The following is a 24,359-nucleotide window of genomic DNA, read 5'->3' on the forward strand; positions in this document are numbered from 1 at the left end:
GTTTATCAAATATACACATTCTCCAGTAGTTAACTGAGTGGTGAAAAAATGATGAAATCGTAAGTAATATCATGGGAAGTTGAATAAGGATGTTCACTTGACTTTTTCAATGGCTTAAACGCTAACATAAATGAGCTGATATTTTATATTCATTGATGTGTAAAAGTATCAAGTGCAAACTCAATCACTTCACTTGTACATACCTACCAATGGTCAAAATACCACCTAAAGAAGAGCTTAAGTGATGTAGTTGGACCTACAAAAATGGGGTTTGAGCAACACTGGTGGCATCTTCCAGTCAATCATTAACAACACCCAGTCTCTGTCGAAAAAGCCATGTATTGCCGTACCCGGTTTCCGTTTCGTATTTGTACATCTCCAGCCACTGGTGCCTATTGAAATGGGGCAATAAACAAACCATAATATACCACTTTGATGGTATATTCAAAGTGGTTTACGTCAGAGGGATTCTGACTTGTTGGCTGACTCTTAACAAACCTTCATAACGAATACTTCTTCTATAAAACCCAAGATTCAGTAGCCACTAGAGTCTTCCACCTTGCATGCTCACCTCATCCTGGCCATATAGGCAAATTGTTGTTCTTGGTATCTTTTACTAGGTGCCGCCGCCCATAAAAAGATTATGGTTAAACACCATCACGATATAGATTCAAGCTCGCTCACCTGGTCCAATTAAATGGTTCCCTGCAGAAGTTTAATCTTTGTTGCACCCATATCGGTATTATGATGTAATAAAAAAATAGAAGATGGCTATTAACGGAGATTAGGCCCAGGTCCGAGAGGTACGGGTCGTGGGATTTCGATTGGGACGAAAATTTTCAATACTCGTTGTATAATAACTACTAAGTCGACGGGGGAAAGTAATGTATAGACTACCTTTAAGACGGTTCACTCGTTGCTATTCGATATCAAAGATAGAATCAGATAGACTTGGGCATGCTGCTCGAAAGAAACTCATAGCGGAGGACACCCAGAGTTACTATCCACCGATTCAATCCACCAGAGGCACACGAATGCTCAAGATCCCGGAATTCGTAAATCAATGGAGCCATCACGATTTCAATCAATATGACAACAAAAGATTCCCCGAACTATACCAGGTAGAAGGGAAGATAAGATCAATCAGGGCCAGTGGGAAAGGAATGTATTTTATTGATGTTATACAAGGAGATTCAAAATTACAAATATTGGCAAATAATAAATTAATGAACTTAAGCAAAGATGAGTTCCATCAATTGCACTCATTTTTTCGAAAAGGTGATATAATAAGTGGGATTGGTTACCCTTCGACAACTAATGTCGGGGAGTTATCACTAAAACTTAGTCAACCAATTAGAATCTTAACCCCATGTCTTAACTCAACCATGATTCCAGAAGAATTGACCCAGAAATCTAAAATCAATACCAACCGGGTCCTCAACTACTTGGTAAATCAGGACTCTATTGACACTATGAAAATAAGATCCCATATAATTCAATCCATTAGGACATTTTTCTTGAATAAACAATATTTAGAGGTCCAAACTCCAATCCTAACTGGAGCCGGGACTGGGGCCAACGCCCAACCATTCACCACTCATCTGAAAAACAGTTTTTTCCAAAACCAGCCACTTCAACTAAGAGTGGCCCCGGAACTTTGGTTGAAAAAAATGGTCATTGGTGGATTTGAAAAGATTTTTGAAATCGGGGTCAGTTTCAGAAATGAAGGTATCGACTCAACCCATAACCCTGAATTCACCACCTGTGAGTTCTATCAAGCGTACACTTCGTTACCAGAACTAATCGAAATCACCGAGAACTTATTCCAACGTCTATACCTTGATTTGTCTACTCTTAATGTACCATTACTCGAGAGAAATTTACCAGATCTCGTCAACTTATCCAAGGGGAACTTCCCGAAATATGAGTTCATCCCAACTTTAGAAAGCATAACTGGCAAAACCCTCCCTTCTACTTTAGACTCGGAAAGCTTGGTCGACTACCATCGTGCATTAAACCAGTCTCTTCCTTCCAATCTTTCTTCTGCTTCTTTACTCGATAACCTTGCTTCAATCTACCTCGAACCAATCATCTCCTCAAAACACCCAAATACCCCGGTCTTCCTTTACAACCAACCAGCAGAACTATCCCCATTAGCCAAATCAACCCATATCTCGTACTCTTCCCGTTCGTACGAGATCTCCTTGAGGTTCGAGTGCTTTATCAATGGTAAAGAATACATAAACGCATATGAAGAAGAAAATAATCCTTTCGAACAAGCAAAGAAGTTCAAATTGCAGCAAGTCCAAAAAGCAGACTACAATGATAACGAATCCCTAATTCCTGATTGGAACTACGTGAATTCCTTGGAATACGGATTACCTCCTACTGGGGGTTGGGGTTGTGGAATCGACAGACTATGCATGTTGTTTGTCGGCAGTGACCGTATTGAAAGCGTCTTACCATTTGGGGGGTTGAAAGATGTTTTCAGAAACTAATCGTGTACTTTGTATAGCCCTTTCTTGTATATATGAACAGTTTTAACAGCCAAAAGGTTCAACTCCGAATCTCGCCGTACCTTTTTTCCGCCCGTTTTGTTTTTTTTTTTTTGTTTTCTCCTGTCTTTTTTTTCATTCTTCCTTTTCGCTCGGTTCTTCACTAGTTTTTTCGTTGGACGTCACTAGATCACTAGATTACAGCCCTTTTCCATCAAAGAGAAGGGAAAACCACCTTTATACTTGTATCAACGTGATAAGAAACGAGGCATGGATTTCGAAGCAAGAGAAGACGTCGATGGGGTCCGATTATCCTGGAATACGTTACCAAAATCCAAACTTCAACATCAACGTAATGTAATTCCATTGGCTTCGATGTATACGCCTCTTAATAACAAGAGTCCTCAGCCTTGTCCATTGGCAGACAAATCCCAGATACTAAGATGCAGACAATGTTTTTCGTTTTTGAATCCTTATGTTGTGGCCAATTCTGGCGTTTGGTATTGTCAGTTTTGTGAATTTGGTAATGTTTTGGAGCAAGATGCTAATGGGAACTTCCCATTATCTATTAATCCTGATTCCAGCACCATCGAATATGTGACTGGAAGGTTGAGCAAATTTCCTCCTATATTTTTTTATGTGGTTGATACTTGTTTTGAAGTTGAAGATGTTGAAGATGCATATCAGTCTTTAAAAGAGTCTATACTTCTTTCATTGTCTCAATTACCCGAAAATGCTTTGGTAGGGTTTATTTCTTACGGTAAACATGTCCAGATTCATGAAATCAATCCTATGAACGGACCCAAAATTCATACTTTCAATGGGAATAAAGATTATAACCTTGAACAATTGCAAAAATCATTGGGTATCTTACTGTCGAACTTGAAGCATCAATCCGAGTCTCAGCTCTTCGGTCCTATTGCCGATATGTTTTTACTGTCGATCAATATGGCTGAATACCAAATCTCTTCCATAATTGAAAGTTTAGTCACTAATACCTTTCCTCATCATACAATGAAGCAAAGACCTTTACGTGCTACTGGATCAGCTTTAAATATTGCATCTTTACTTTTAACTTCCATATTAGGAAACCATGGTACCACCGGTGGCCATATTCTTACCTTCGTTGCTGGTGCATGTACTTATGGACCTGGTAAAATAGTTGGAGAATACTTGAAAGAACCAATGAGATCTCACCATGATATTGATCGCTCAAATAAGTTACAATTACCTTCTGTTCCTAATCCTATTACTTCAAGACATAACACTAAGGTTGATTTTTCCTTGGTGACAAACGCTAAAAAGTTTTATAAGAAAATCACCTCCAACCTTGTAAAGTTGGGTTTAAGTTGTAATTTCTTCATTGGAAGTTATGATCAAGTAGGCTTGTATGAAATGGATGAAGTTTGCTATAAAACTGGTGGTGTTGTTATTATGAGTGATTCTTTCAACACTTCAATTTTCAAACAAAGTTTCATTAAGTTTTTCCAAAAACAACAACCAATACTGGATGATAATGATGAAAATCAACCAGAAGAAGGAGAGTACTTGGATATGGGTTTTAATGCAACTTTAGAAGTAAGAATTTCTAAAGACTTACAGATTCAAGGTTTAATTGGTAATGCTACGTCTCTACCTTATAACAAAAGTAATCGATATATTGAACAATCAGTTTCTAGTCAACCTATTGGAGAGAGTAATACTAATTCTTGGAAACTATTCAATGTTAACCCGCAGTCTACTTATGCGATTTATTTCGATAAATTAGACTCTAGTGGGTTTGGAGCTACTTTCATACAATACATTTTCCATTATCAACATCCTTCTGGTGAATTGAGATTAAAAGTTACAACGATTCCCTTGTCAGTTATTGCGGATTCAGACTTGGTTAACTTAGAAAGTGGATTTGATCAAGAAACAGCATTGGTAATTTTGGCTCGTGATGCAATTAATAAGTTACAATTATCGAATAATCCAGATACAAATGCTAAAACAGTTGTGGAATCAGCTGCAATTTTAAAACAATTGGATAAAGTTCTTGTTGATTTCTGTACTAGATTTGCCATTTATACTAAAGGTAGACTTGAGTCATTCAAATTATCTTCTACCTACGCCATGTTACCACAATTCATGTATCACTTGAGAAGATCTCAATTCATACAAGTTTTCAATAACTCTCCTGATGAAACCAGTTATGTCCGCCATGTTTTTATGCATGAAGATGTTACCAATTCGCTTATTATGATCCAACCAAGCTTATTATCGTACGATGTGGATACTTATGGTTCTGTCGATGAAACAACTGGTGAAGTCAATAACGATCCAGAACCAGTGTTATTAGACTCTATGTCGCTTGGTTCTCAAAAAATTTTGTTACTAGATACATTTTTCCAAATTTTAATCTATCATGGTTCAAAAGTTACTGAATGGAGAAAAGCAAATTATCATAACCTCGAAGGATATGAATATTTCAAAGCATTTTTGGAAGCACCTAAAAGAGAAGCAATGGAAATCTTAATGGACCGATTCCCATTGCCTAGATTCATTGATTGTGATGAAGGTGGTTCTCAAGCCAGATTCTTAATGGCTAAACTTAACCCTTCCACAAGCTATGCTACTAATCCAAACCATATGTATGGTTCATCCATAAATACTCAACTTGATGTCCTCACAGACGATATCAGCTTACAACTGTATATGGACCATATTCAAAGAATTGTCATTGCAAAGAAGTGATCCACTTCCAGACTTTTTAGATTACCATTGTATTTTACTTCTCACTTACATAATTATTGCACTTATTATAGACTTACTAATTGTCAACCTAGCCCTTTCGATGTATTTGTAAGAAATCTTGTATAATGATGAGACAAAAAAAAGACTCAAGTGGAGAAACCCTTCATTGCATTTGCTACCCCAATTTGAGCCAATGAGAGTAGGCTTTTAGTCATGAGTTTTTGCAACTTGGAACTGTTTTCAATAGAGGGAAATACCAATGGAAGTCACGTAAACTTTTGTATTCTTCAGGCTACCAGGTAGGAAGAAGTTTGTAGTTTTATAAAGTATATAAGTAAGAGATGCGAATAAAAAAAAAATGGTACGTGAAAAATTTAAAATTCACAACCATTTTACTCTCTTTTATTCAACAATGAAGAGGGCTGCTTGGCTGATGGAAGACACTCATGGTGATGCTAGCTCTTTCTGCTATCCCAAGACCTATCAACTGCTGCACTCTAGTACTAAAAAGCTACATCGTTTTACAATACGCGTCCCAACTACTATGGAGCCACATCAATCCAAGATTGATCTTTCCATATGTGAAACAATATACGCAATACTAGATCGCAATGAATCGATGATAATCGAGGATGAACTCAGTATAGGTCGCTTGAGTTTGAGAAATCCTGGAAGAATAAAATTTCTATTCTTCTTGGGTGCTCAAGGTAAAGAATATATTGACGATATTCTACGATTATTCCCAGACCAATTCGACTCAATTCTATTTATATCATCCAATTTAGAGGTTAGGCAGGACCCAACCCTAAACATGTCTGATTCAGAAGAATGCCGTCAATTGGCCACCTACTTTCAAGTCAAAGATCCATTGGGAGGTGCTAATTACCCGTTAAACTATTTGGTTATAATCGATGAGGACAATGTCATTCGTTGCAAACTACCTATCAAAATAGGACGCTACTGTCTTCTGCATGATAAGTTCGGAGCCAATCTTGAACAACTTGAAGGTCTAATTGAAGAGTACCTTACGTATTTTGCATCTGTGAGTTCTGGCCCCAAGGGAGCCATTAAAATATTCTAACTACAATCTGTCAATCATTGAACGAAATTCTTATTAAAATAAAACACTAATATACATAATCTTTTTTTTTTTTTCTGGTCATTAATTTATTGTAAAAGAGCCAACTTCTCTTGTTCTAAATCTTTATATTGGTTGCGTTGATTTTCTACCTCCTCTTTGACTTTATTAATGTACACGTCTAATCTAGCTATTTCGTCTAGTTCATCTGTCTTTATATATTCTTGATCTCGCTTCAGAGGATCACTGAGTTTGTAAGGTAGTAAATTCAGAGGCTTTTGAGTTAAATATTCAAACACTCGTTCAGTAGGTTCTTGGAAAACTAGTTCATCGTATAAAACAGAATGAACTTCTCCGTTTTCTTTGATTGGATGCTGGGGATTGAAAGGATGTAATTTTAAGGCATGAAAGATCTGGAAATTCTTTTCGTTGATTCCTAATTCAGACCCCGAGTGAAAATGTAACTTGATAATAATCTCAAACTCCCCCCATCCAGTTTCTGTCACTTTATAAGGAGGCTTTTCAATCGATCTTACTGGGTTCTCATAAGTCTCGTGTAACTTGAAAGTGACCCTCTTTAACAAGGGCGTCAAGTCAATGTTATCAAGAACCGGTTTAAAGAAAATGGTCCATTCATGAGTATGATCAACTGGTGTTCTTTCAGTTCTCATTTCTGGAGTGAGCCTCACAGCAGTATTACCATAAAGCACCGGAACTGATATGGATACATTCTTAATCCTTTTGGCACTGCTCATCCTGAATATTTAGCTATGAAAACAAGTACCTATTTCAAGATAGAGTGTTTTTCTCTTCAACTGCTTGATTTTTTTCACTCCATAATCCTGCACATTATTTTTCTACACCAAAAGATTGATTGATAAATAGTCTTATGTATATGTATATACTTCTACATGGATCGTTAAAAATAAATAAGAATCCTACTGTGGAACCAACGGCTTCCAGTCCGACATAGTTTTGGCTGCGTGAACGGGAGTATTCGTGCTAGATCTCGGAGGTGGTGGAGGAGGACGATTTTTATCAGAGTCGTTCAGACTTAAATCACTAGGTTCACCCGTTTTCTTCCCTGACAATGCCGAAGGCTTCGTTGGCACCAAGGGCTTTTTGGGACCATTGTTGTTTTGTATGGGCAAAGATGATGACGAAGCGTTGGGGGTGGAAGATGGGGAATTAGATGCACTTGGAATAAGAGGGGTGGACGAAAAGCCAATTGGTGCTTTCATTGGTTTGTATGGCGGGGCTTTCGGTTGCGAGACCGATGCTGATGTTGCAGAAGTTGAAGAAGATGACGTTGAATCTGGAGATAATGGTTTTGGTGAACTAGCAGAGACCTTTCTTGCTGGTGGAGGAACTGGTGGAGTGTTTGAGCTGAAAGAAGGTTGTGGTGGTAATTTACGTGGTGTCGCAGCGGGCATGCTGCCATTATTCGACACAGCGGTAACTGCTTTGCGACTTAATGGTGGTGGGGGGATTCTTCTTGGGTGATTGAAGTTAGAGGTGGCTGGTCGAGAAGGTAGTCTGGGGGCTGGAGTCTGATCATCAAGCAAGTTCATCTCAGATAAAGTATCGGCAGAGAAGCTTGAATTAGAAGTTTTCTTTGATGGTGCTGAACTAGCAGACTCAAACTCAATCAAGGAAACAACGTCGCCTTCTGTAGAATGTTCCTTCTTATAAGATCTATATAACTCTTTGGCTAACTTGAGCTTCTTTTCCTCGTCGACGAATTTCACTTGACTATTAAAAGTAGAGTATACTGGTTTATGATCACTCACATAAATATCCATGACTGAGTTATAATTAAGCTGAACCAAAGCGTCTTTCCTATCTTCCTGATTGGGCAAATATAAAATACGATCGGTCCAAGAAGGAACTCTTTGCTTTTCGGATGTATCGTAATTGGAAGTACCTTTATCATATTTATAAGTTGGATAAAATTTGATTTTACCTTCATTGAAACCAAAAAATGCACCATCTTTTGGTTCTTGAAGCTCGATTAAAAGTTGGTCCATTCTAAACAACTCATCAAACGCACCATTTTCAATCAAGTATCTGCATTGATCATTTTGTAAGTTGATACGGTAATTTAAATCACCAAACCAAATGATATTATCGTGGTCTTTGATAGTATAGTTCCTAGTAAAGGTGAGCCCATCAATAATTGTACGATAATCATTATATCTTTCAACGATGGCATTTACACCTGCTGCCAAATGAGAAGTTACAAGTGCAAAAGAAGTGTTACCAAATTCAAATCTGACAGCACAAGCCCCTTTATTTGCTGTTATACCACCCATACCGGTTTTCTTAGAAGACCCAGCAACTTGAGTTACATGATGTACTTGAGATTTTTTCACAAAAAGAAATAATGACATGGATGCAATTGCTTCTGTTCTTAAAAGAAGATATGGTTCGTTCTGAGAATTTAATTGAGATTCTAATATGCCAGCCCATTGAGAACCTTTAGAATTATCTGCGCTTAAAATTGAACCGGCATTTAATTCGATTAATTCTTGTAATCCAATAGCGAAAATATCTGGTAACCCATGATCCAAGTTTTCTGGTGGGAATAGCCAATTGGTAAGTTCCATATTTTTATTAAGAGGACTTGCTGCGTTGACATTGAAAGTACCAACAAAGATATTAATATTGTCATGAGTGGTAAATGTTGAAGAGCTCTGTTTAAGTTTATCATGAACATATTCATTGATAGGATCATAAATTTTAACAGGGGTCGAAAACTGAGCGTCATAACCTAACATGAGATCCATAGTTGATTGTTTCTTCGAATCCATAAAAGTATTTTGGTACATTCTCGAGACTGATTTAGTAACATCGGATAATGCCCCAGCAAAATTCATTTTACCAGATCTTGAAAATGATGATTTAAGGGCATTGGTTCCTGTATAGATTTGGGAGATAGCATCACCATTATCAGCCCATAAAGCATTGTGCTTATGTGCAATTTCATCAAAGACCAATCTCTCACGATAAGAGCTTGCATCAGGGCCACCATTTGCTTGTAGGTAATTTTTCACTATATGTTCCACGACCGATTGGCAAATGACTTGTTGAATTAAATTGGTACGATCTAAACAATCCAAGCAGTTAACGCGAAATACCCCATCTTGTCTTGTTATCACTTCAGCTTGCTCGGTATCATAGGTAAACCAGCCAAATCTTTCGAGAGAATCATATAGTAAGGGAAGGATTTTCGTAGCACCAGAAAACCCACCGGCGGCGGCTTTAGTTTCGTGATGGAAGTCAAAGTCACTAAATGCAATATCATCGAAATGAGTTGAATGTTGGTATAAATCTTTATAACGACGCAGGACTTGAACCTCTGCCGGTTTAGTACGGGAAAGTAAATTAACAATATGACAGACCCCATACTTTGAGCAAACTTCATCAAAATGCTTATTGAAAATAGGTTGAGTGGCTTCCAAAGATCTGGTTAAAGAGATTTTTGGATTCACAAGAGTACTTTCCTGTTCCCAAAAAGTTGGCACTGAACCTCTGATTTGAGTGAAGGAAAAGATCAGCTTTTGCGAAGGATTATCATAGATGAACTCGGTTTCAACATAGTTAGCAACGTTCCCATTGTCGTCAATACCACGAGCATTGAACCTCGTACCTGCTCTTTTCCAAGATTGTTTAGAAATGATGGTAATGGCAGCGCCGGATGATGCAAAAGTGACAGTCTTCGCAAAACCTCGAATAACCGTAGTTAGGATCCCACTTTCATTAAGCAAAGATTGCGAAAACTCGTCTAAATTAGATCTCAATTTAATAAGTTCATCCATCATAAAAGAATTCCACATATATTCTTGTTGGTAATGATCTAAGTTGATCGCTTTTTTCGATGCTGAATTTGGCGATGCTGAACCGTTTAATTTAGAATTATCTAACCCTCTGTTTTGTAATAAAGAAGTCAAATCAAAATCATTCGAGTAATAGAATGAACCGTTTGATAAGAGTTTCTTTAATTCATGACATGGATGAGCTTGTCTATACTCGTAATCATCCGTTGACGCTTCTACGGTGTCCATGGGATACCCATTAGCATCCAAATTGGCAAAATCCCATTCATTGGTGGTTAAAGAAACAAAATCAACCGAGTAAATCTTATCAACGGTTTCGTAATTAACAGGACTTGCTATATTAGAAATGGCTCCAGTTATGACCGCAAGAAATATCTGCTGATCAACATTGATCAAACCCAAACAACCAGAAACCTCTCTATTAACCAATGTTCTATAACCATTTTCTTGTGAGATCTGATCATTTGGAATTATTTCAACTGCAACTGCTGAACCAGCTTTCTTATTATTGGATTTAGACTTTAGCTTGACTTGTCGAAAACATAGACTAATCGATCCCGATTGTATGGCAATTGTACGAGGATATTCCTTATAGAGTACTCTCATGGCTCCCGTACCAATATTAACTTAGAATCGACTAGGCTCTCGATATATGCGGTATCAGACCAAAATCGATATGTTGTCTTTTTAAAAAATTTCAGTATTCCTGGAACTGAATATAAAAGTATCTGGTGCATGGGTCTTTTATTTTAATTCCTCCCTCTAATCACAAGACCCTATCTTTACGCTCCCAAATACCGGTAAAGCCATAACCAAGCCAGTGCCAAAAGACTCTACGTATCCAGCGGACTAACTCCCGCGATAATTGGCCTATCACTGGGTATGCACCGACGGTCTAAGCATGCTAATTCCTGATTATTAGTGATAATCGGGTGCGCTTATGTAATCGGACGAAAATGCTCTCCAGCAAAAAATTTTCGTTTTGAAAATTGAAAAGTTGAAGATTTGGTCCTTTTCCATTAACTTATTCATTTTAACATAATCATTCAAACTTATACAACCGCCATGGCTCCATCCAGATTAACATTCACTTTGTCTGACGAATCCAAAGAAAGAATCACCAAGGTTTTGGAATACTCCAAGGTCATTGCTCACTACGGATTCATTCCATTTGTTTTATACGTTGGTTGGAAATCTGCTCCAGAAAAACCAAATTTGATGAACTTGTTGACTCCAATCCCAGCTTCTATTTAAGCAATGATATCTTTAATGTTTTTTGTTTATGATGTACATAGTTTTCACCTTAATATAAGGAATTATTTGACCTTACTATAAGGAATTATTTGACTTTACTATGAGGAATTATTTGACCTTTACTAGTGGGAATATTCGACCTTTACTAGTGGGAATATTCGACCATTACTAGTGGGAATATTCGACCATTACTAGTGGGAATATTCGACCTTTAATAGCAGGCAATATTTCACCTTTATCAAGAAAATATTTGATTGTATGAACAGAGTAACGCTGATTAACCGAACCGTGGCCACTGATGGGTAGGTCATTAAAGACATACTGTAGACAATGAAGATACCGGGGAACTGGTGGCATTTTCGAGCCGTTGTTGCTCAAGCTTGCAGCTGCCATCTCGAAATAATCTCTCTAGCATCGTCCGACTGTGGTGGCAGCGTTCTTGTTGTAGTTTATTCAAGTTGTGCTTGGTTTTGGTTTTGAAAGAGCAAAGATAAAGTAAGCGAGAAGTGAAAAAAAAAAAAATCGATGCCACTAACAAGTAGCTTCCTCCAATATACGCCAATGAATTATGACCAAGCTGGTAAGTCCCCTAGTCTAAGTAAGAGACAGATCGAGGTATTATCGGGACTTAGTGCTGGGTTTTCCACCACTATACTCACGCATCCGCTAGATGTGATCAAAATACGATTACAATTACTGTCGGAAACTTCAAAGACCAGATTCTTTGCTTTAAGAAACGTTATAGCAAGAGTGCATGAGTCTGCTGCTGTTGAATACAAGAAGAGCAATGGCCGTTTCAGGCTCCCCTACGTTGTCAGACAGTATTACCGAGGACTCACCCCGAATCTAGTGGGCAATATCTCTGCATGGTCATTATATTTCACGTTGTACGCTGAATTCAAGGGTATGATTAAGACGTCGAATGCAACCGTCAATTACTTTGCTCTGTCTTCACTTGCCGGGATATCAACGTCTTTGCTAACCAATCCCATCTGGGTATTGAAAACGAGGATTTTGGGTACTTCTCGAACCGAAACCAACGCATATAAGTCGATCTGGGACGGGATTAAACAAATCTATGCTAAGGAAGGAATACTCAGTTTCTGGAAAGGTACCATCCCCAGTTTATTTCTGGTATTCCAAGGAAGTTTACAATTTACTTTCTATGACCATTTGAAAAATTGGTTTCAAACTGGTGATGAGCGGAAACTTAGCACCCAGCAGTACATCTATTCGCTGGCACTAAGCAAGATCTTGAGTATGTCTGTAATGTACCCGTCCCAGGTGGTGAAGTCCCGATTACAGAACTACAACTTAACCGGAGAACCCAGAAATATCCAGAGTGTTTGTAAAAACATCTGGAAAAACGAAGGCCAGTGGAGAGGTTTCTATAAAGGTATTAGTGCCAACATATTCCGGGTATTACCGGCAACCTGCATTACCTTCGTGGTCTACGAGTCGGTGAAAAACAACTTAGCCTAGGTGGTATGTATTTATTAATGTATAGTAGAGTTTTTTGCAATTCATTTGTAGCGTAAACTGCAAAAAAAAAAAAAATCAATATCAAAATCAAAATCAAAATCAAAATCAAAATCAAAAGCCAACAGAAGACGCGTTTATCTCTTCATCGTTGACATCCACTGGACTGATACACCGGTTACGTTTTCTGTATTATAGTTAGATAGAATGGGTGAACCACCGGCTAAGAAGGCCAAGTTGGAAAGCGGGATATGGCTCCCCCAATCGATCGAGACCATCGACAATAAACTTAGGTTCGACTCCACCACATATCATAGCGAAATACCGCAGGCAATCCAAGAATCAGATGAGCCGGTTGTGCTAGGGGTGGACGAGGCAGGAAGAGGTCCAGTGCTCGGGCCCATGGTCTACGGGATATCGTACTGTTTGGCAAGTTATCAGAACGAGTTGAAGAAATACGGTTTTGCTGATTCCAAGACATTAAAGGACGAGAAAAGACAAGAGCTTTTCAAAGCAATGGAAAATACCAACGAAGAGCTTTTCAAGCAGGTTGGGTGGGCCACCACTACCATGACTGCTAAGGATATAAGTAGCGGGATGTTACAGGACGTGATGGGCAGAGGAGCATACAATTTAAACGAACAAGCGCATGATGTGACTATGGAGTTGATCAGACAGACACTTAATAAGGGCGTCAAGATTACAAAACTCTTTGTTGATACCGTGGGTCCTCCTGCCACCTACCAAGCCAAATTGAGGAAATGGTTCCCAGAAATAGCCGAAATCACGGTCTGCAAAAAAGCTGATAGCATATATCCAATAGTCAGTGCCGCCTCGGTGGTTGCAAAAGTGACTCGTGACTTGAACTTGCAGTGGTTCACCGCCAATCTCTTGCATGGAGCCAACTTGGGCTCCGGTTACCCTTCAGACCCTAATACCAGTAAGTGGTTGAACAGCCACGTCGACCCGGTGTTTGGGTGGTGCTTTGGCCTTATAAGGTTTCTGTGGCAGACGGCCAAAGACAGTTTGGAACGTAATAAAGCAGTCCCAGTCATCTACGAAGCCCAATGCGTAAAAGACAGTGGGTACCACGACGTGTCGGCGTTGTTTGCCAGCAAAGACGAAGCCTTTCTGAACTCCTACTACGGGTCGGGCTCCGTCGACCTTTAACCTTCATCTTCAACCTTTATCTCTAACTCATCACATAAATAAATACAAGTTGCAAATTTAAATTGTCGTCAGTTCCGGTAGTATATATGTTGTGTACGAATTACGAGGGATGAGGTGGCATACCTACGAGGGCGCTTCCGGGAGAGTTCCGGTAAATTGCTTGATGCCCCCTTTCGATGCATCCGTGCACCAGTGGATTTCGGACGATAATCTCCGAAAACCCAACCCCCCGGATCTTTTTTACTTCACCGAAAACCAAAAAAAACAGGGAAAAAACGGAGGACATCGATGCGAATTGGTACACTGATAATTAGATTATATCAATTCTAAATATTGGAAAACTTTTTAGAAAGATACTTGTTTTCTTCTTTTCAAATCATTCAAGTTAATCACCATGTCTGCTTTGTTCGCTGCCACCAGAGCTTCTGCCACAGCACTCCGTGCTAATGCTCCTCGTGTTGCTCGTTTTCAAACCATTTCATCATTACAATTAGCCCGTCTTTATTCATCCGGTAAATTTCCAAGTCATACTGTGATTAATATGCCAGCACTTTCTCCAACCATGACTGAAGGTGGTATTGCAGCCTGGTCCAAAAAAGTTGGTGATCAATTATCTGTAGGTGAACCAATTGCAGAAATTGAAACCGATAAAGCTTCAATGGATTTTGAATTTCAAGATGATGGTTATTTAGCCAAAATTTTAGTTGATGAAGGTGCTAAAGACTTACCAGTTGGTACTCCAATTGCAGTTTTCGTTGAAGACCAAGCTGATGTTGCAGCTTTTGAAAATTTCACTGCTGCCGATGCTGGTGGTGCTCCAGAACCGGCTGCTGCACCAAAAGAAGAAGAAAAGAAAGATACTCCAGCCCCATCTGCTCCAACTGGTGGTTCTTCTGCTCCAGCCTCTTCTGCTCCTTCTAAACCAGTTACTGATAGAATCATTGCATCCCCATTAGCTAAAACTATTGCTTTAGATAAAGGTATCTCTTTAAAACAAATTAAAGGTACTGGTCCAAATGGTAGAATTGTTGCTAAAGATGTTGAAAATTATAAACCAGAAGCTGCTGAATCCCCAGTTGCTGCCACTGCTCCAACTGCTGCTGCTTTTGAAGATATTCCATTAACTAAAATGAGAAAAGTTATTGCTTCAAGATTATTAGAATCAACTACTTCTAATCCATCTTATATTGTTCAATCTCAAATTACTGTTTCTAAATTATTGAAATTACGTCAAGCTTTAAATGCTTCTGCTGAAGATAGATATAAATTATCCGTTAATGATTTATTAATTAAAGCTTTAGCTTTAGCCTCTTTAAGAGTCCCTGAAGCCAATTCTCATTGGTTAGGTGATCAAGGTATCATTAGACAATATAACACCGTTGATGTTTCTGTTGCTGTTGCAACCCCAACCGGTTTAATCACCCCAATCGTTAAAAATGCTCATGCTAGAGGTTTAATTGAAATCTCTAAAGAAATTAAAGAATTAGGTAAAAAGGCTAAAGCTGGTAAATTATCTCCTGAAGAATACCAAGGTGGTACCATCTGTATCTCTAACTTGGGTATGAATAACGCAGTTAATGCTTTCACTTCAATCATTAACCCTCCTCAATCTTCCATCTTTGCCATTGGTACCGTCGACAAAAAAGCTGTTCCTTCTTCTGTTAACGAACAAGGTTTTGTCTTTGAAGATGTCATCACCATCACCGGTACTTTCGATCATAGAGTCATTGACGGTGCTAAAGGTGGTGAATTCATTAGAGAAGTTAAAAAGATTGTCGAAAATCCTTTGGAATTCTTACTTTAAGTTCCTTCATCTCCCTTATAACCTGTCTGTACTTTACCAACTATTCACTATTGCCTATATGTACATACATATAACCTAATCAAACCCTTATATAAAAACGTAATAAAAATTTATAAACTGATAACCGTAATATTCGCACTCCGTCACTCAACGCCATTTTTTTTTTTCAATTAGTCGAATCTCATGATGAACTTTTTTTTGTATTTATATAAACAAAATCCTTACTTCTTCTTTGACTTTAATCTTCCACCAGATAATGACTATTAAGCAAATATATATTGCCAGACATGGCTACAGAGCCAATTGGCTTCCTCCTCCACATCCACCTAACCCTACTGGTATAGACAGTGATCCTCCATTAGCACCACATGGGGTTGATCAAGCTAAACAATTGGCTGCTTATATCACTTCACTTCCAACTGCAGATAAACCACAATACATTTTGACCTCGCCGTTCTATCGTTGTGTTGAGACTGCCCATCCAATTGCAGAAATGTTGGATTTGGACATCGCTATTGAACGTGGTTGTGGTGAATGGTATAAAAAAAATCGTGGAGTTATTCCAGCACCAGCTGATTATGAACAATTAGGACAATTCTTCCCTAAATTAACCACCAAGGAAGTTTGGCACCGTGATGATACCGTTGGTGTCGTGCCTGATTTGAGTGGTGAAACCGAAGAAGATATTTTTAATAGATGTAAATTGTTTTGGTCTAAATTTATCCCAGTTTTTGAATCAAAATATCCTGAGTATGAAAATGTTTTGATTGTTAGCCATGCAGCTACTAAGATCGCTTTGGGTATGTCCTTGTTGGGATTCGATGATGTTTTCCAACAAATTGATAATGATGGTACTTATCTTAGGGCTGGTGCTTGTTCAATTGATAAATACGTTAAAGATGGTGATAGATGGGATTTAAGAATGAATGGTAACTGTGAGTTTTTAACTGATGGTGAAGAAATGAATTGGACTTTCCATTCTGCTTTCGAAGCTGGTTCCGATGAAGATATTAAAGCTAGAAAAGAAGAAGCTGAAAGAAAAGAAGCTGAGAAAAAGGCTAAAGAGAAAGAACCTACTCCAGTAACAGAAACTGCTGCTGGTACTGATGAAGAGAGTAAAGGTAATTCTAATATTGAATATGAGGTACGTTAATAGAGTTCTTTTATAAAAAAAATCATTGTTTTATAGACTAATGTATATTTCATTGATTATCATTGTATACTAACTTTAGAATAGGATATTTTTTTGACAGTTGATATTCCATGGCTTAATCATAATATTTTTGAGCTGGGAGCAGAAAATTCAAATGCATCTAATGATACTTCAAGGGGTAAACCAACAAGGCTAAATGATAAACAAGCATCAACTGCAGCATCACTGTCATCGGCAAAGAATAAAAGCACTCCTTTGTCCCAACGTAATATGATTAGTGCAGGCTCACAATTCCAATTCACCAATCTAGATGGGGATCATCCATTAATTAAACTTAGTAATAATACTTCATATGGATTAAGTAATAACGAAGATGATCCATACGTTGTGAATCAGCTGTCAATTGTCGACAATCAAATCTATCAAACCAATTGGGCAAGACTAGTTGGAACCGATCTTATCTTTGATGAATACGGAGAATTAATTGGGAAAGTTAATGAACATTTAGTTGGTGACCCCAACGTAAAAATTAACGCCAAAGCAGAAAAAGATAAAACTCCTGATTCACCGCAAGGTAAGCAGGAAGGTTTTGCCCAAACGGCCTTCTTCAGAAAAGCAATGAAAGCAGTGAGTGCCAAAAACCAATCTAAGACCCCCGATGTGGATGTCGAAATGTCCTAGTTGGCGGTGTATATTATGTATAGTAAATTGTATTTGTATTTGCAACTAGAGTCGTATTACTTCCAAAATCAAAATATTCGAAAAGATGGTTGGAGCCACCGTCAATCTTTTAATGCCTTGTCTTTTGTGTATCAAGAACTATAAAATTATATCATTACTCTAAGCTATAATTCATAATGATCAAGTTTCTCGAACGGACCCTATAATATACTGGTACCGGGGCCTGACTAGCTGCTCACTGTGATACTTTCTGTCATGAATTAGGTGCCGTACATTGTTCGTGGCCATAGAGACAATGGTGCTTGGAACTGGGATACATAAGATAACTCACGAATAGATTATCAATTGCTGCAATAACAAATCTGTAGTTATATATTCCTGAAAGATTCGATATGGGATCACTGTTAGAAAAGTAAATATCGTAGAGCATATTGATAATCAAGATTAGCCTAGATATCAATAGAATCAGCTAAAGGGCAGAAGACTGGCCCTCTGACTGAACGACGGTTGCAAAAGCTTTCTTCCACCCGTACACCAGATTTAATTTGAGAAGAAATCAAATCAAAAAGTTGAGTAATTAAAACCGTATCCACCTTTATTTATCCAATATGTTTAACCCGCCCTTATACGAACGATTGTTCTCTCGGTCCCAGTTTGTCCTTGCGCTGACATCGCCCCGCAGAAAACAGATTCTTCTAACCAATCTTGGAATCCCCGAGGAGAAGATCTTGGTGATTGGATCAAACTTTGAAGAAAACTTACAGAAAACCGATGTTAGCGCCAGTGAGTATGTAAGCTTGACGGCAAAGCATAAAGCGCAAGCGGTGATTGACCAATTGAAGACCGGACGCTATGTTGTTATGAGTTCCGATACCGTAGTACTATGTGGAGACGAAATACTCGAGAAACCATCGACCCCCAAAGTCCAATTGGAATGGCTTAAGAAGTATCGCCAGGTGGGCCAACTATCGGTTCTTACCAGTGTTCATTTTTTCCTAGTCAGCCAAGGAACAGTGACCAATAGTGTGAATGATACCGAGGTGACCCATTTGAAGTTCAACGAGTCACTAGATGATGCTTTTTTGCAAAGCTATGTATCTCTGGGAGAAGCTCTTGAGGCCGCTGGAGGATTCAAATACCAGGAAAAGGGCAGCTTGCTCTTCAAGGGCATGGAAGGCGACTATTTCAATGTTGTTGGCTTACCGGTTGCCAAAACCTTGAAGTTGATGGATGATTTGGTTCCTGTATGAAGAAAACACCCGCACACCACACACACCAAAAAAAAAAAATCCAAAAGAAAAAAAACTGAGATGAGCTTCTCATGAAAATTTTAAAAAAAACTACTACTGGAGGTATTGATATAGTTTAGTGAATAAAGAATAAGATGGCTAAGAAGCAAGGTAATCCAGCTAAGTCTGGTAAGGTTGACAATAAGACTGTTGATAAGGTGAACCAAGGTGATGGTGCTGATAACAAAACCCACAAGGAGGAGAGATCGGTTGACGAAATCGAAGCCGACTTACAAATTGAGCAAGAAAGCGAAGGGAGCGAGGAAGAATTGTCTGAAGAAAGCGACGACGACATAGAAGGGTTATCTAGTGAAGACGAAGAAGAAGAACAAAATAAGGGAGGCCATTCCGTCAATCTTACGACCAACAAAAAACAAGATAAACAAAGTAAAGATGCCAAACAAGAAAAGAAAGGAATCATATATATTGGGAGAATCCCCAAAGGATTTGAAGAGTTTGAAATGAAGAAATACTTCAGCCAATTTGGCGATATCGAGAGATTGAGAATATCAAGAAATAAAAAATCGGGAGCATCAAAACATTATGGATACATTCAATTCAAACACTACGACGTTGCCAAGATTGCGGCAGAAACCATGAATAATTATTTGATCTATGGGCATTTATTAAAAGTGCAAGTTATCGAAGAACCAAAAAAGAATTTATTCATTGGAGACCGTGACCGTAAATTCAGAGCTAACCAATGGCAGCAAAAGTTAATCAACAAGCACAACAACTTGAAAAGTCAAGATGAATGGGATAAATTGCAAGACGGGTTCAATTCCCGTAAACAGTCTAGAAGTGAAAACTTAAAGACCAAAGGAATCAATTATAGTTTGTAATTGAAATCAAGTATCGAATTCAATTATTGAAATCAGGTATAGTTGTAATTGAAACAATTATAGTTGTGATTGAAATCAAGTATCGAATTCAATTATTGAAATCAGGTATAGTTGTAATTGAAACAATTATAGTTGTGATTGAAATCAAGTATCGAATTCAATTATTGAAATCAGGTATAGTTGTAATTGAAACAATTATAGTTGTGATTGAAACAATTATAGTTGTGATTGAAGCAATTATACTTGTGATTGAAACAATTATACTTGTGATTGAAGCAATTATAGTTGTGATTGAAACAATTATAGTTGTGATTGAAGCAATTATACTTGTAAGTTCATAGGCATGTAAAATAGTATAAACATCTGTTCAACCACTTGTAATGCCCTGTACCGTACCAAGTTGCAAAACACCTTTTGCAACTCCAGTGCTTATCACCCCAGCACATTTTTACCCCTTTGGTATAAGGGATCCCGCTGCCGGGTGTACGGGCCCTGATTACCTTTGAATCGAAAATGATTGGCTTCAAACAAACAAAGATCAAAAGTCACAGTGTTATCAGTGGTAATTCACATGAACACCGGCAGAGAAGTTCCCTGGGATTAATAGATTAGATCTCAAAGTCAGAGGGGAAAACTTAACTAGACTGGGAGATACTCTCATGTGCAATCCCTTTTCCACGCAGAGTCTTATAACACCACAATCCTCTCCATTCGATTTTCCATTCGATTTTCCATTTGATTTTCCATTTGATTTTCCATCAGTGGAAGACAGTTAAAATCGTCTCATTCGTGTTGTCGTATACAAAAGTTTCAGCGAAAGCCAAAAAAAAAAAAAAAAAAATTAAAGAGCACAACAAAAGCGAAAAATTTAATATATATATATATATATACATAAATCTTTATTTACTCGAGAACAGATAGTATACGTGATAGTGCCATGTCCGAAGAAGAATTAAGGGTTATCAAAGCTGAAGAAGTTGCTGAACATAATACTGCATCCGATTTATGGATTGTTTACAACGGTAGAGTCTACGATGTGAGTCCATATATTGATGAACATCCTGGTGGAGAAGAAGTTGTTGTTGATGTTGCTGGTACTGATGCCACCGAAGCATTTGAAGATATTGGCCATTCTGACGATGCCCATGAGATCTTGAAAGGGTTGCTTATTGGTAAAGTCGAAGGGGGGGTTGTCAAAGACGCCAAAACTGCCAGTGCTGTTGCTGAAGAAGGTGGATTATCCATGCCTTTGATTGGTGCTATTATATTTGCTTTAGCTGCTGGTGCATACTTTTTCTTAAACCAATAATTCATTATGTTATTCTTACATTAGTATTAGTATCCTTTATTTATTTATAATTTTAATACATTAGAGATTATTAAGTTGTTTTGCAACCATCGAATCTAAATACTCTCCTAGGATCCCCGACGATGGTTCGTTGAATCTGTAATCGCTCGGAATCGAGTCCATTAACTGGTTAACTTTCTCGTTATCGTACGCTATCCGCGTTGGTCTACAGCCTCGAAGTAAACTGGCGAGTTTTCGAACTGGGGTTCCGTCCCAGAGTTTGGCGCTTTGATAATCGTGGTTTATCGCTGTTTGATAGCTATTGAACTCTTCGAATTCAACCACTCCTGAATCGTAGCGATTTTGCCCGCTATCATCAATAATCTGCGCACTTGTCACCTTGCCAAATTGGCCCATGATTTCTCCAAGTACTTCTTCATTAAACTGTCCTTTCAACTCGGGTTTATGTTTCCAGGTGACTCGGGCCCCATGGCTAAGGGGTCCGCTCTTCACGTAATGGTATCGCGGAATCCTCATCTCCTTATAGCTAAGATGGTTCTTCCTTGCTTTGGTTCCTTCTTCCAATCGGCGCAATCTGATTCCTTCTTCTCTCAACAATTCAACCTTATTGTTGAATACGTTCTTGTTAACGTATTCTTTATTGACTTCGTCGTACACTCTTGTCGAATCCCGGTGGACTCGCTCCCGTTTCTTCAATTCTTCTTGAAATTGGTTTCGTTTACCGTCGCCGCTTGTTATCGGCGCCTCTTCCTGAAACCTCCATTCGTCGTACCGTTTCCGTAGCTCTTCATTACTGAGAATCTCGTATATTATCGAAAGCTGGTTGAACTTCCTTTTGGCTTCTTCACTCGGATTCTTATCCGGATGGTACTGGAGCGCTTTCCGACGGTACTGTCTTTTGATCTGTTCTAAACTGGCCCCTCGCTCCACCTCTAGAAACTCGTAGAACTCAACGCCATCATCTATCTCTACCGACCCAATAATCATTCTGCCACCTTGGCCATTAGGTGAAGTACTTCAATTCGGTTCATCTTTTGATCTTTTTTTGCACGGTCGTGTGATGACGGGGTTTCTTCTTCATCCTTTTGCAACATCTACACCGTCTCTCCTCCTGGTACGGTGGGAACAGTATCTGCTATTCAGGTAGAAGGCAACGTAGCGTGTGATTGGTTGCGTGGTTGGCTAAGGTGTGGCGTTAGTTCAGAAACTCATAAACGAGTAAAGAAGAAAAAACGACCGTTCCAGCCTCTGCTCAAGGGAGTCCGTAAGCTGCAAATCAACTATTCCCATTGCCAAAGGGATCAGTGTAGAATGAGTAGTGTTGGTATGGGTGAATATGGCTATATGGGTATGGCTGGTATTGCGCTTTCTTATGACTAATTGCGAGCTTCGCAACGAAAAACCATTAAACTCCCTTATATAAGATCCCAGTATCCTATTTTCCAATTAGATACGAATAAAGCAAACATGACTGGACTTTCCACCAACGCTATTCACGCCGCAGACCACTTGAAGCGGGTTCCTGACGTTATCCCACCAATCAATGTCTCCACGACGTTTAGGTATTCGTCCAACCCGGACGAATTGGTCAAGGCTGCTGATAATAAAGAAAATATCGACGATACCCCAATATACTCCCGGTTGGCCCATCCTGGTTCAAATAGTGTAGAAGCGTTGCTTGGTCCTATTGTCAAGGGACACAGTGTGGTGTATAATTCTGGACTTTCGGCCTTTTTCGCTGCGTTGACGCTCTTCAATCCTCGTACCATTGCCATTGGTAAGGGGTACCATGGGTGCCATGGAATAGTTGATATTTTCAAGAGGAACCAGGGCCTTGTGCAAATCGGACTCGATGATGACTTTTCGGTGTTGCAAAAGGGAGATATCGTTCATTTAGAAACTCCAGTTAATCCCGATGGAACTTATTTTGATATTTCATATTATGCAGAAAAGGCACATAAATATGGAGCCCTCCTAATGGTTGATTCTACTTTTGCTCCCCCTCCGCTTCAAGATCCTTTCCAACACGGAGCGGATATTGTAATGCATTCTGCCACCAAATATTTTGGTGGTCATAGCGATTTATTGGCCGGGGTGCTAGTTACCCAAGATCGTGAGATTAAAAACCAGCTTCTCAACGATCGAGTCTTCTTAGGGTCTAATATCGGCAATTTAGAATCTGCCCTCTTAATAAGAAGTTTGAAAACCCTCGAACTAAGAGTTTTACAGCAATCTAGATCAGCCACTAGAATAGTTGAATATCTTTCGCAAAACATCGGTCAGTTCCCGGACTTGGTGGAAATCGTTCATGGCTCTTTACAAAAAGACTCCTATATCGCAACCCAGGTTACTGCTCATACTCCGGTGTTTTCAATCAAGGTTAAAAGTGAAGATTTCGCTAAAAGATTACCTTCAAAATTGAACTTTTTCGAACACGCTACTAGTTTGGGAGGCGTCGAAAGCTTGATTGAATGGAGAGCCTTAAGTGATGCCACAGTAGCTCCGGATATCCTAAGAATTAGTATTGGTATTGAAAATTCCGATGACCTACTCAACGATTTAATCCAAGCATTGTCCCAATAATCATGTTGCTCCGTCTTTCACAATAGACATTCGTATACCATTTTCTCTTAGCAATAAACAATCTCTTGATTTTTAATGACAATGTTTCATCCCCTCTACGGTATTAATAGAAACCACAACACCATTCGTTTGCTGGGGTAATACCAACAACACCTCAATGCCGTTGAAGAACCTGCTTCATGACCCCTGTCCCCGGCTTTCTTCCCTCTCTTCATAAGTCTCCTGCTCTGCAGCTATGATGTAATCCTCGTTTGACAGATCGGCCCATCGCATCTGATATGCAAAGAAGCCCCATTTCAGTGTTTTTTTTTTGTTTTGTTAGCAAAAACGCCTAACAAAAGAAAAAAAAAAAGATCACATTAAATTTAGAAACATCAACAAAACAGAAAAAAATACGTCAAAGGAAATAGAATTTAAACAATTGAGTGGTTCGGAAAGGTTGCATTACAACCTCTTATTGATTTGTAAGAATACGACCTCGTAATCCGCTAGTGGCTCAATATCATCAGAAAGTGAAATTAGGTACAGTTATGTCGGGAACCACCCGAGGACTCTAAATTTGGGGGATCTGATGGTTTGGTCCCGGTGCCAAAAAGGTCATTTGAGGTGAGAGTTTGCCGTTTTCCTTTGGGGTACTTTGACTTTGAGTA

At 38.7% G+C, this 24,359-nt stretch overlaps 15 protein-coding genes across 15 annotated transcripts; 12 read left to right on the plus strand and 3 right to left on the minus strand.

The window, feature by feature from the left end:
• The first annotated feature begins 828 nt into the window (after nt 1-828).
• MSK1 (lysine--tRNA ligase) lies at nt 829-2,574 on the plus strand. The gene has a single exon (XM_020221537.1). It carries the CDS (start codon nt 885-887, stop codon nt 2,496-2,498), a length of 1,614 nt encoding a protein of 537 aa, XP_020075761.1. The 5' UTR covers nt 829-884; the 3' UTR covers nt 2,499-2,574.
• Nucleotides 2,575-2,765: 191 nt separating this feature from the next.
• On the plus strand, nt 2,766-5,231 carry HYPBUDRAFT_111015 (uncharacterized protein; the record flags this gene model as incomplete). Its single annotated transcript, XM_020218804.1, has 1 exon — nt 2,766-5,231. One exon carries the CDS (start codon nt 2,766-2,768, stop codon nt 5,229-5,231), a length of 2,466 nt encoding a protein of 821 aa, XP_020075762.1.
• Nucleotides 5,232-5,584: 353 nt separating this feature from the next.
• HYPBUDRAFT_153417 (uncharacterized protein) lies at nt 5,585-6,367 on the plus strand. The gene has a single exon (XM_020221538.1). It carries the CDS (start codon nt 5,644-5,646, stop codon nt 6,310-6,312), a length of 669 nt encoding a protein of 222 aa, XP_020075763.1. The 5' UTR covers nt 5,585-5,643; the 3' UTR covers nt 6,313-6,367.
• A 29-nt stretch (nt 6,368-6,396) lies between these two features.
• On the minus strand, nt 6,397-7,079 carry YAF9 (Yaf9p; the record flags this gene model as incomplete). The annotated part of the gene is made up of 1 exon (XM_020221539.1): nt 6,397-7,079. Exon 1 carries the CDS (start codon nt 7,062-7,064, stop codon nt 6,399-6,401), a length of 666 nt encoding a protein of 221 aa, XP_020075764.1. The 5' UTR covers nt 7,065-7,079.
• A 114-nt stretch (nt 7,080-7,193) lies between these two features.
• Nucleotides 7,194-10,955, minus strand: HYPBUDRAFT_162571 (phosphatidylinositol-3-/phosphoinositide 5-phosphatase; the record flags this gene model as incomplete). The annotated part of the gene is made up of 2 exons (XM_020222571.1): nt 7,194-10,744; nt 10,916-10,955. 2 exons carry the CDS (start codon nt 10,953-10,955, stop codon nt 7,248-7,250), a joined length of 3,537 nt encoding a protein of 1,178 aa, XP_020075765.1. The 3' UTR covers nt 7,194-7,247.
• Nucleotides 10,956-11,210: 255 nt separating this feature from the next.
• Nucleotides 11,211-11,399, plus strand: TOM7 (Tom7p; the record flags this gene model as incomplete). Its single annotated transcript, XM_020218819.1, has 1 exon — nt 11,211-11,399. The coding sequence occupies one exon, from the start codon at nt 11,211-11,213 to the stop codon at nt 11,397-11,399; it is 189 nt and encodes a 62-aa protein (XP_020075766.1).
• Nucleotides 11,400-11,960: 561 nt separating this feature from the next.
• On the plus strand, nt 11,961-12,881 carry HYPBUDRAFT_7085 (flavin adenine dinucleotide transporter; the record flags this gene model as incomplete). The annotated part of the gene is made up of 1 exon (XM_020223631.1): nt 11,961-12,881. One exon carries the CDS (start codon nt 11,961-11,963, stop codon nt 12,879-12,881), a length of 921 nt encoding a protein of 306 aa, XP_020075767.1.
• Nucleotides 12,882-13,011: 130 nt separating this feature from the next.
• Nucleotides 13,012-14,116, plus strand: RNH35 (ribonuclease H2 catalytic subunit). Its single transcript, XM_020221540.1, has one exon. The coding sequence runs from the start codon at nt 13,086-13,088 to the stop codon at nt 14,046-14,048; it is 963 nt and encodes a 320-aa protein (XP_020075768.1). The 5' UTR covers nt 13,012-13,085; the 3' UTR covers nt 14,049-14,116.
• Nucleotides 14,117-14,442: 326 nt separating this feature from the next.
• Nucleotides 14,443-15,852, plus strand: LAT1 (dihydrolipoyllysine-residue acetyltransferase; the record flags this gene model as incomplete). The annotated part of the gene is made up of 1 exon (XM_020222309.1): nt 14,443-15,852. The coding sequence occupies one exon, from the start codon at nt 14,443-14,445 to the stop codon at nt 15,850-15,852; it is 1,410 nt and encodes a 469-aa protein (XP_020075769.1).
• A 256-nt stretch (nt 15,853-16,108) lies between these two features.
• HYPBUDRAFT_126557 (transcription factor TFIIIC subunit) lies at nt 16,109-18,038 on the plus strand (the record flags this gene model as incomplete). Its single annotated transcript, XM_020219359.1, has 2 exons — nt 16,109-16,996; nt 17,090-18,038. The coding sequence occupies 2 exons, from the start codon at nt 16,109-16,111 to the stop codon at nt 17,684-17,686; spliced, it is 1,485 nt and encodes a 494-aa protein (XP_020075770.1). The 3' UTR covers nt 17,687-18,038.
• Nucleotides 17,795-18,936, plus strand: HYPBUDRAFT_242321 (nucleotide diphosphatase; the record flags this gene model as incomplete). Its single annotated transcript, XM_020223294.1, has 1 exon — nt 17,795-18,936. Exon 1 carries the CDS (start codon nt 18,295-18,297, stop codon nt 18,934-18,936), a length of 642 nt encoding a protein of 213 aa, XP_020075771.1. The 5' UTR covers nt 17,795-18,294.
• A 134-nt stretch (nt 18,937-19,070) lies between these two features.
• On the plus strand, nt 19,071-19,817 carry NOP15 (rRNA-binding ribosome biosynthesis protein; the record flags this gene model as incomplete). The annotated part of the gene is made up of 1 exon (XM_020220217.1): nt 19,071-19,817. One exon carries the CDS (start codon nt 19,071-19,073, stop codon nt 19,815-19,817), a length of 747 nt encoding a protein of 248 aa, XP_020075772.1.
• A 937-nt stretch (nt 19,818-20,754) lies between these two features.
• On the plus strand, nt 20,755-21,126 carry CYB5 (Cyb5p; the record flags this gene model as incomplete). Its single annotated transcript, XM_020222310.1, has 1 exon — nt 20,755-21,126. The coding sequence occupies one exon, from the start codon at nt 20,755-20,757 to the stop codon at nt 21,124-21,126; it is 372 nt and encodes a 123-aa protein (XP_020075773.1).
• A 60-nt stretch (nt 21,127-21,186) lies between these two features.
• HYPBUDRAFT_157831 (U2-type spliceosomal complex subunit) lies at nt 21,187-22,113 on the minus strand (the record flags this gene model as incomplete). The annotated part of the gene is made up of 2 exons (XM_020222311.1): nt 21,187-21,262; nt 21,317-22,113. The coding sequence occupies 2 exons, from the start codon at nt 22,111-22,113 to the stop codon at nt 21,187-21,189; spliced, it is 873 nt and encodes a 290-aa protein (XP_020075774.1).
• A 480-nt stretch (nt 22,114-22,593) lies between these two features.
• HYPBUDRAFT_111496 (putative cystathionine beta-lyase) lies at nt 22,594-23,709 on the plus strand (the record flags this gene model as incomplete). The annotated part of the gene is made up of 1 exon (XM_020218834.1): nt 22,594-23,709. The coding sequence occupies one exon, from the start codon at nt 22,594-22,596 to the stop codon at nt 23,707-23,709; it is 1,116 nt and encodes a 371-aa protein (XP_020075775.1).
• Nucleotides 23,710-24,359: the final 650 nt, after the last annotated feature.

The sequence above is a fragment of the Hyphopichia burtonii genome (assembly GCF_001661395.1).
Source record: "Hyphopichia burtonii NRRL Y-1933 unplaced genomic scaffold HYPBUscaffold_5, whole genome shotgun sequence".
Taxonomy (NCBI): domain Eukaryota; kingdom Fungi; phylum Ascomycota; class Pichiomycetes; order Serinales; family Debaryomycetaceae; genus Hyphopichia; species Hyphopichia burtonii.